At 36.6% G+C, this 10,954-nt stretch overlaps 1 protein-coding gene across 1 annotated transcript; it reads right to left on the bottom strand.

Annotated features, from left to right (window-relative positions):
- Positions 1-3,657: 3,657 nt before the first annotated feature.
- LOC149779941 (MORC family CW-type zinc finger protein 4-like) lies at positions 3,658-9,944 on the bottom strand. The gene is made up of 4 exons (XM_089936299.1): positions 9,794-9,944; positions 5,558-5,699; positions 4,609-4,775; positions 3,658-4,114 (listed from the first exon to the last, which is right to left on the bottom strand). Exons 1-4 carry the CDS (start codon positions 9,820-9,822, stop codon positions 4,036-4,038), a joined length of 417 nt encoding a protein of 138 aa, XP_089792425.1. The 5' UTR covers positions 9,823-9,944; the 3' UTR covers positions 3,658-4,035.
- Between the last annotated feature and the right edge of the window lie 1,010 nt (positions 9,945-10,954).

The following is a 10,954-nucleotide window of genomic DNA, read 5'->3' as shown; positions in this document are numbered from 1 at the left end:
AGACTTGTTTTGGTGTTGCGAAGGTCGTCCACCAATAACATCTTTTTGCGTCCAGTCCCTTGAGGAGGAGAGACGTGGGTCATGTCCAGTGTGGCTTTACCATCGGTGATGTCAAACTGATCATTAGATTGTTGTACGTGTTGAATCTTGTCCATGACTTTGGAAGCAGTTAATTCTGCAGGGGTGCTAAACTCGATCCAAACAGGGGATTTCAAACCGTCGTGTTGTATGGAAAGTCTCAAGCGATCGTCTTCTTTGGGTTGACATTGTCGCTTGAGTGCAGTGAGCAAAGAATCCCACACCTCAGTGATGAACACTTCTGCTTTCTCTAACGGCACTTCAGCCTTGAAATCTTTAAACTTCACCGTGTATTTGTAAGCCGTGGTTCTAAATTTTCTAGAGGAGCGCTTTTCCGTCTCTCGAATGGAATAGTAATTTTCAGGGTTAACTAAGGGTGATGAACTTGGTTTAGAGGGTTCGGATTCTGGTTCACTCATGTCCTCTTCAAAATCACTGGCATGAATTTGTGCCAAGATTTCAGCCCTGGTACGAGGCGATAGATCACGTTTCTGCCTCTTACTTTCTTCTTCTTTCTTCTCGAATGAATGGGCTCGTTTCATCTTGAAAGCAAAAAGTCAAATGACTCAAGTTCAAACATCATAAACTACTTTATAGTCATAGCAGACCAGCGTATATAAAAGGGTGTGTGTCTTGTCCTTTCACTATTCATTTCACTCTCAAGCCGAGCACAACGATGGAAGAGACTGACCAGATGGAACGTTTCGTCAGAGCTTTGCGAGGGGTCATTAGAAAATTCTCTTCAGACCAGCCTACGGACTACTCTCCTTCCTTTAGAGATAAAAGTCAAGATACTTGCTATATCTGTCAGAAGAAAGGGCATTGGTCTTCAGAGTGTCCAGACCGTCAAAAAAGAAAAAAAACAGGGGATAAAAAAGACAAAAGTCAAGATACCTGTTATTATTGTAAAGAAAAAGGACATTGGTCTCCAGATTGCCCAAAAAAGAAACAAGAGGAGTCAGAAGAAAAGAGGAATTCTTCAGAAGAAGAGAGGGATTCTTCAGAGGAAGAGAGGGATTCTTCTGAGGAAGAAAGAAGACAGGTCAAGAAAAAGAAACAGGAGAAAAAAAGAAGAAGGGAAGAAAGCGAGGAGGAAGAAGAGGAAAAGAGTGTGACGGTGAAGAAATTCAAAAAACAGAGAGACTAAACAAGGAGAAAAGAAGAAATTAATGAACTTTTCTATTAAAGTTTTGTGTTATAAATTGTGAATTGGATTGTAAGAAATGGAGAAAAGAATAAATGAATGATATAAGGTAAGTGTCTTTGAGTTGTGATTTTAAAATAAGAAGCTACACTCACGCACTCATACACAGACACGTACTAAAAGGGTAACATGGGTGAGGTTTTTTTTGAGTTATTGGCAAATTGAAATTGTATTTCTTTTCGAGAAATGTGGGTGGCCCTGAAAAGGGCCTTTTTTCTTCATGGTGTAGGGGTGAGTTTAAGCAATCAATTTTAACTGCCTTAAGCCTTTGCCACGGCCGAGGCCTACTTCTGGACTGCGTAATGTTGATGATGATAATGATTGGGTTGAAATCACTAAGGGTGGTACGGTAGGCTTAGTCACAGGGTTGACATGTTTGGCTCGGGAAGGTCGTATTCTCTTCGGTCGTGATAAAGAAGTCTGATACATTTGTTTCAGACTTCTTAACTCCGCTAAAATGTCCAACAGTACCGTGACCGTTTGATTTTCACCCTCTTGTTTCTTTGCTGCTACTTCTTCTTGCTGTTGTTGCTGTTGTTTTTTTCTTACCTCTTCTTCTTGTTGCTGTTGCTGTAGGAGAAAAGTCTGTTCCGCTTCCTTTTGTCGTTGTATAAATTTCTCCAATTCTTCTTTCTGTCTCTGTCTAAAATTCTCCACTTGCGGTAATGAAGAAAGTAACGAAGGTTCCGGAACAAATTCTTGCGAGAAGAGAAAATCCACAAAATCCCAATTCACCTCTTCTGAAAGTAAGTCCGGGTTCCCTTGGGCAGTCTCCCCTGCTGGTGCACCCCACTGGATCGTTTTCTGAGTTTCCGTCATGTTGAATCACTGTCGCATAGATTGACTGCACACAAGCGCTAGCGAATCTATATTGACTACGTGACGTCACAGACTGCTCTCTTCGGATTGGATGCGAGCTGACTGAATTCTGTAACGCGTGTTAGGATTGGTAAATGAACTCAATCCGTTTCAATCCTTCCTCCGCCTATAAATAAGCGCCGTTCACTGCATTGATTCACCTGTTCTCGTCGCTTCAAGATGTGGACTACAGTTGAGTCATCCACCCTTGTGTCTTCCATGATGTTTCGGACAGACTTGCTCATGTATGTCCGATCGAAGTGGACCGTTGTCCACAGGACAAACACCAGCCTGTGGATACGTAGGATCTACGTCGAAAGACAAGGATGCCTGAAAAGAGTGCTGATGTACGGACCAACAGTAAGACGCAGCCTAAGGACAAGAAGAAGACCAATGCGGTGCCATTTATGTTAATGAATACATTAACATAAAACCCAAAGGCCCTTTTCAGGGCCAGCCATATTTCTCGAAAAGAGATAGCCTTTTGAATTGCCTACCCCTTTTTTAAAAAAAATTTAAAGAAAAAAAATCCCATGTTAAATTCCCCTTGTCCGTAGAGTGACCCACGATTTATTGCCATGTTAAATTCCCCTTGTCCGTAGAGTGACCCACGATTTATTGCCATGTTAAATCCCCTTGTCCGTACAGTGCCCCACGATTTTTCTCCATGTTAAATTTCCATTGTCCGTAGAGTGCCCCAAGGGTGTTTTTAATGGTAATTCCCATTGTCCGTAGGGTGCCCCCCTTCACTACTTTTACCTCAGAAAGATCGTATTTTCTGGCAAGTTGAATCAATTCATCTTTTTTGAAAAGATCTAATTGTTCCTGGGTAGGATTTGAAAGAAAGACTTCCACTTTTGACGACATTTTAGAAAAAGCTCGCCGATTTCACTAAAAGTTTCAAAAACAAAACTTTTCTGAAATATTCTAGCCAAAATTCAAAATTATCTTTAGGACGAGCTCTCCAATTCTTATGTTACATGTTTAGGTTCGAATAAACAGTAACACAAGAAAGAGTGAAAACAACAAGCTTTGAAAAATTCAATAATTTATTTCCCTGGGAAAATTCTGTAAAAATGAAAAAAAAATATTAATTTACGGTTTTAAGAATCAAATCCAAAAATAATCGACGAATGAAACTTTAGTAGTCCTAATAATAAAATGTTCTAATCATTTCAATTTCGAGTCGCGACAAAGAATCCAAGATGGAAGACAATGACTTATGCTGTAATCTGTAGTGTTGAAGTTGCAGAAACAATAATCATCACTCCGGTTTTGGAAAAATAGCATCATGTTTGTGGTTAGCTAATGGACATCAGAGCACATAAACAAACCTCTCGTTGCAATAATGAAAGAATAAGACAGAAAGAAGAAATTTCGCTTGAAGAAAACGGAGTTAATTGCTTTCCTTTTATTTTACATAAAAATGAAAAATACAAAAGTTAAAAAGCAACAGGAACAATATTAAAATATATTTACTGAAATATTCTTTCGATCAGAACCGATTTATCTGCAAAAAGAACATGTATTGGTTTAAAGAGAAGCTATTGTTTTCTCTGGGGTGCCTTTAGAGGCTTTATCAAACGATGTCTGTTGCGACCAGAGTAAGTCAACTAGAAACATGATATTTTTTGCTTCATGTCCGTGACCTTGTTTCGGTACATACACATTGGAAACGAAAATATTGCTTACTCGGTTACACATTTGAAGAAAAAATTATGTCACACCACCATGACCAAATATCACCAAAGCATTGATAAACTAAAACACTGCTAAAAGACGATCTTTGTCGCAGTGAAGGAGAGTTTTGAAAAAGTAGGCATCGAAATATGATCATTTGTTTCTATTCATAAAGCTTGATTCGAATTAAAAGATCCCACAATGTCCAATTGTCCCTAGCGACTGTTGGGGGCAGGAAGCTCTTCCTCCACGTAACAGGCGCTTTTTGAAGTGTCCGGATTCATGTAACAAAACCTGAAAGCAGATTCCAACAATGTATCTCCGAGCCATGCCGGTAATCACCACAAACACGATAAACAAAGACAATAACTTCCTATATTGTGATGATCCTATAAGCAGGCACAAAAATCTATATAAATGCGAATTGCAGTTGACCAATGCGACATCGAAATACATGTACAGTTTTTAAAAATTTACTTGACCTAAAGATGTCAACGACCACAGTGCATGTGCCAACGATAATAATAAGACTGCTTCATTTATCATTGTTGAGCACGTATTTCGGGTGAAACAAAACTCATTGATTAGCATCAATGTTGGACTGTATACCAGAAGTTCCTAATTATCCTTTATTTATGCTAGCAAGATTAAAATTAATGCATGGTTATTTAATTTCATGAACTCTGTCAGAATTAAACGACTACAATATAACAAATATTAAGTTGGTTCTGACCGATTTTTAGTAACCATCGTTTTGAAGATTTTTCAAGCGTTAGTAATTTCCATACCAAAATGTTGGGATTTCGTTTTCCATAATTACTCCTTCTGGCAGTTGTCTCCACTTTAGACAGAGATCACACTGAACCCAACAGTCTTTATTACCAAAAAGAGGCTCCGCACTTTTGTCATGCTCCGTCTCCGAACTTCGTGAAGAATGACCAATAATTGCATTAAGCTGTAATGAAAAACACCAAGCTAAAAACACGATACAAAATGGACCAAAAATGCAACGCATAATGAGCCACATGTACATTAATGTTTATTGGTCACACGTGCACTTTAATGTTTATTGGCCACACGTGTACATAGATGTTTATTGGCCACACGTGTACATAAATGTTTATTGGCCACACGTGTACATACATTTTTATTGGCCACATGTGTACATAAATGTTTATTGGCCACACGTGTACATTAATGCGTGGCGTATTGTCAATAATGAATTTAATTCCTTCATTATTTGGCAAATAGTCCTAATTTTATCCTAGATTACATTATGTGTATCTCTGTTCTTGTTCTATACAGTACTCTACTTACACTGAAAATGTTAAACGTATTTTTTAAAAAACAGATCAAAGATAACATACTAATGCATGCATGTCATAACAACACATTTACGGCTTTTCCCTATCAGTACAAAGAGCTCATTGAATAATTAAAAGACAATTACAGCTAAAACACGAAGAACAAAGATAAAAATGGAAATAAAAACACTTTTACGGAGAGAGAGAGACAGAGAGAGGAGAAAAGAAAACCTGACGTAGTTTTAAAAATTACATTTATCGCTTTAAATGTCAACTATATTTAAAAATGTGAAGGCTAAAAGTGCTGTACAGCTTAATATTCAGTAATGGAATATGTGGATTGAGAATATGTATACTGGTAAGTGGTGGATCTGAAATGTGTGCTGGCTATTTCTATTCCGCACGTTGTTTAACAGATACAGGAAGTATCTACCGAGTGTTGAACTTTAAGCTTGTTTCTCGGACGAAGCCTAGTAGTCATGATTTGGTTCACGTCTTTCGGTTCTGAGGCATTCCGCCATTTCCACTCTGGTTGTTCATCACGAATCTTCTTTAGTTCTTCATAAAAGCTCAGCCTATATAAAATCAAAAGGCTTATTATACCATAGCAGTTCAAAAAATTTAGTTCATAAGAAAAATAACTCACCCTGCAGGAAAACCGTTCCTGTTAATCAGCCTATGATCCAAGAAATCAAATGAGTGTTTCTGTGTGCTAAAAACAGTTTAGCCTAATTAGACACATATTTTGTATTTACAGTAATCATTTCAATAACAATATATTGTTATGTATATTTGATTTAATAATATCTGATCTAATATATATATATATATATATATATATATTTATTTAAATTTAATTGCTTGTTTGTCAGTTTTCAATTTTCATTTCATTACATGCTATTGTTATGTAAATTTATTCACTGTAGATGATACTTTTTTCAGAAAATAGTTTGACCATGACTGTTTAAGCAAACACCAGGTGTTGATCTAGATCCTGACCTTGATTCAAAATTAGTAGCAACCACGTCAATAAGTTCTATTTTTATTTTAAAATGATTGGTTGTTGTCGAGGTCATGATGAGACTACTGATTTAATATGTGACATTTTAATAAAAAAAATTATGTCTTGGAGTAAAATTATAGGTTTTCGTCAGGGCCACAGTGGGTGTGCGTGATTTTTAACAATTACATAATTTCCACGAGGTTATTAAACATGATTACGTGATCCCCTTTTTGCGTTTTAGAATACGATATAATCTTTGTTTTGGAGAGATATTCTCAGTAGCAGTCGGGCTTTTTCTTTACACTGGAAGGTGTATATTGTGCTGTTTGGAGTTATTTCAAATTACTTGGATTCAAAAGGATTAATTATTTTTTTCTGGAAAATACGTGTGCTCATGTGAGATTCTTAATCAAAGACAGTTCTTATAAAACATTTATTGAGATTTCCAAAACCGGAGTTTTAATTCTTGTTTCTGCAAGGAACTGTAGACTTCAACAGTACAGATTACAGAATACGTCATCGTCATCCATCTTGGATTCTTCGTCGGGACTCGAACTTGAAATAATTAGAACAATTCATTATTGGGACTACTAAAATTGTATTCGTTCATTATTTTTGGATTTGATTCTTAAAACCGTAAGTTCATATTTTTTCATTTTTACAGAATCTTTCCAGGGAAATAAATTATTGTATTTTTCAAAGCTTATTGTTTTCACTCTTTCTTGTGTTACTGTAACTATATATATATATATATATATATATATATATATATATATATATATATATATGTAACACCTTTGCAATACCCTCGATCTTTGCAGATACGGACCGCAGGAGAACTTTTTATGAGATATGCACGATAGCAGTGACCGTGAAAAACATTTTCAAACTTGTTTGGTTCGGATTTGTTAACTGTAGTAAGGTTGGCATCAAGGGGAATGTGGATGGACATTGATTCCATCAAGATCCTGGGTCTATCATTGAATAAATTGTTTTTAATGGCAAGAAACTCTATCTGAACCAAAAATAAAAAATCGCGACACGGCAAAGCATTCAAGTGTACTGACCTAGTGACCCACCGTAATAAGTACCTCAGCGTTAGAAGCAAAATGTCATGCTAACATTTCAATTTTCTTCCAGTGAAGACGACTTTGCGAAAATTCTTTGGTGACCCTTAAGCTCAAAAATCTAGTACAATGAGCAGAGAAGACTACGTCATATATCAATTATTGTCGCGGAATCGGGCGCTTCACTCCTCGACATAACAGGTTACGCAACTCTCGATTTACGTCCAATCTGTGCGCACGAACAATATACATGGAGTCTGCATCGAACTTGTCTGTCTGTAAATAAAATTTCGCACCACATCAAAACAGTTTTCTATTAAGTTTCATCAATGCTACCACACAACCCATATTGTTTCTTCTACTTTGAGTTTCGACATCTAGTGATTTGCATGCCGGAATCTTTAACACAAGCAGTTTTATTTTGGAATTAAATAACGTGGTCAAAATTTGCAAGTGGAAAACACGACAGACTGAAAGGACGAAACACCTTCAAACAATACCGGTTGTTCTGATTTAATCATCTGTAAATCCTTATATATGAAAGCAAGTTTATACAACATCGAAACAGTATTAAATATATTCGACTCCTACAAAACTTCCAAGTGTATTTACCGGTCTTTGTTTTCTAGTCACCGTTTGAAAACCGACATTATCCAGACCACTGTCCTCTAGCACGGAAAAAAAAAAAATTGTCCACCGACACATTTAATTCAACATTTAAAGCCTTAAGAAATGTTACTCTGGGTGTAAATAATCCTTTTAGTACTTTGGTTGACAGGAAAACACTTACTTGCATAAAAATAACAAGGCTTTTAAATTGTTGGTATAAAGCAATTTGACATTCCAATACTGTTAGTATACCAAATTGAGATCCGCCCATGCCGCATTAATGCTCATGTTCAAATACTGTTTCGGCGCCCCGAGTGGCCGAGTGGTCTAAAGCGCTCACGGTTCCGGATCATGCCATCTCACCTCTGTCTGCGTGGGTTCGAGACCAAAGCTCGGCTAGCGTGGGTACGTGGGAAAGCATGCCAGTAGCTTCTCGTGGGTCGGTGGTTCTTCCCTAGGTTTTCCAGGGTTCTTCCTCCACCAGTTATACTGGCCGCCATGTATAGCCTATCTTGTGCTGAAAAATGGCTTTAAACCCTAGAACAACAACAACAACAAATATTGTTTCAACAGTAGGAATGTATCCACTGCATCCTTTCGTTTCTATACTCCCTTGATCAGTGCTGAATTTCCACTATTTGATCATTAGTTACGTAAGAAAATAACGAGAAAAAATAATAATACCCTTTTTCTAAATAAAATAAATATGGTACATTATTTCATCGAGATCATCTTTCTCTCTCTAATACTGAAAGGACAATATACAGGGAAATTTGTCTAATGAGAGAAAAATCAGACTGAGCTTACACCAAATGACCTACAAGAACCATTATGTTTGTAAAGGCTAGGTGTACAAGTAGCATGGGATTTTAATGCAGTGTTCACAATACCAATGATACAAAGTGTTCACAATACCAATGATACAAAGTGTTCACAATACCAATGATACAAAGTTGCAATTGCCTATCCAGACTTAAGGTACATTTCTTGTTTAGGAGGAACACACTGCAATCTATTTAATGCTTTATTTTTTTCATCCTATATCATATAACCTATCAATATTATAACAATAATCTAAAAACAGATTATTGAATATTAAACTTTTTAAACTGTCCGAAGGCCTCTCGCCCGCCCAGGCCTCATTTTCTCACTGGTTGATAAGACATCTAACTTTTTAAACTGTCCGAAGGCCTCTCGCCCACCCAGGCCTCATTTTCTCACTGGTTGATAAGACATCTAACTAGTCGACTTGGTTCGTCATCTCGCTTAGTTTTTATTTCTCACCCGTTTCAATATGCTATCCGGTAAGTGAATGTCTGCGTGATCAGTATTCATTTATCTAAACAAGCTGTGCTTGTATTACACTGCTTTCTTCCTTTAAACCATCTTTCATGTTTAAATCATAAGTGTGTCTTATATTTATTTAATGAATATGAATGAAAATGAAAGTTCAGCAAATAAAAGAACCAACTTATAAATCTGCAAAGAAGATTGCATAAAGCCACAAAAGATAAAGAACTATATTTGCAGCGGACACACTAGGCAAGGATGTACAGACTTCATTCATGTACGCACGTGCACCAGGGCTAAAAATACGTATTTGATCATGAAAGTAGTTGCACAAGTAATCAGCAACTACAATGCTTAAAGGTACCATTTCAACATGAAAATATGAAAATAAATGTTTTCCCATTGACGGTTTTGTCCTTTTCACACAAAAAGTATTACTTTCAACCATGTTAAGGTCTCCTTAATGCATATGACCAAGGTCAGACAAATCTTTATTTGTCTCTGGTACGGAAGTATTAATAATACCTGCCTATCATGCATGTTGCACTGTTTCCATGCAGCTACCTAATAAAGATGACGAAATAAATTTCAAGAAACTTGGAACATTGCTCACGTAAGAATTTACCATCACGAAGTTTCAGCACGAGAGAGAGAGAGAGAGAGAGAGAGACAGACAGACAGACAGACAGACAGAGATTACTCATATGGTTCTTTATCTTCTTCGGACATCTGTTTCCATCTATTTCCGAGTAGTCTTGATATTTGCCGGTTATTAAGTCTCGGATACTTTTTCGCCAGCTCCTTTCTTTTTTCATTTGCAAAGCGAATGAAACCATTCTTGGGGCGTCTGAGTCTGTTATCTTTAAAAGACACAAAGTTCTTTGAGAAATAATTGTGTTTCAGTGAGTAGTAGTACTTTTTTTTATAGCGACCTGAATCGCGCATACCTTCTTCATCTGTATGGCTGTCACTGAACAAAAAGTTGCTCTTTCATTGGTATAAATAGGTCATGGATGTTTTGTGTTACTGATCCGAGAGTACTCTGTGCCAGGATGTTTCATGTCACTGATCCGAAAGTACTCTGTGCCAGTTTGCAAACTGCACATGACATAAACATCAACTCTTTGTAATGTTTATGTATATACATTTTTAGTCCTCTTCTCTTTAATAGATGTATTTTGTGCCTGGTTGGTTTTAAAACTGTCCTCATATTTTGTTTCTTGATGTATCTTTCCGATGCCTCTTTTTAACATAAAGGTACGAGTATTTTGAGATTGCTGCTGAAGGGCATATTTTATTGCCATACATTTTACCAGATATCCTATCACGCATGTGTACGATTTAAATTGGACTGTAAAATCATTAATTATCAATATTATATCCGCGTAACCGGTAAAAATGGAATGGAAAAAGACTTGAGAATCAAATTTCAATAACTGAAATAAGTGCTGTAGCTGTATTTTTAGCCCGTAATTGAAATGCTTATGATGGATGATGCGAACAAAAAAGAGAGAAAGGGAAAAAGAAATAAACTTATAATAGTAACCAAACAACACATATGCCGGTTAAAAAACGGCCCAGTTGAAAACAAAATTCAACAAGTAGTTAACAAACAAACAAAGAGCACAGCACAACGAATAAATCAAAATGACACCATGCTGTAAATATCAACAACAGATTGAAAAATAAAATAAATATCCTTTAGGACAAAATATGAACAACAAGCAGGTAACTGAAAAAAAGTATTGAACAAAGGAACTTGGAAGTAAATATGAACCGTTATATGTCTTTTGTTTTCGTCTGGTACTTGGAACACTTTTCAGCACTGTAAAGTCTGAGGATGTTGATAGCGAAGATTCTT

This window comes from Sinohyriopsis cumingii, chromosome 16, assembly GCF_028554795.1.
Source record: "Sinohyriopsis cumingii isolate HCF-2022 chromosome 16, ASM2855479v2, whole genome shotgun sequence".
In the NCBI taxonomy this organism is placed as follows: Eukaryota; Metazoa; Mollusca; class Bivalvia; order Unionida; family Unionidae; genus Sinohyriopsis; species Sinohyriopsis cumingii.
This window is presented reverse-complemented; position numbering and strand designations above follow the sequence as displayed.

Excerpts from the sequence above, each read along its gene's own strand:
- LOC149779941 (XM_089936299.1), bottom strand. The coding sequence starts at position 9,822 with ATGTCCGAAGAAGATAAAGAACCATATGA. Across the intron at positions 5,700-9,793 it reads GAAGATAAAGAACCATATGA|GCTGAGCTTTTATGAAGAAC; the intron begins GTAATCTCTGTC and ends GATTTTATATAG. Across the intron at positions 4,115-4,608 it reads AACGAAATCCCAACATTTTG|GTTTTGTTACATGAATCCGG; the intron begins GTATGGAAATTA and ends ATCTGCTTTCAG.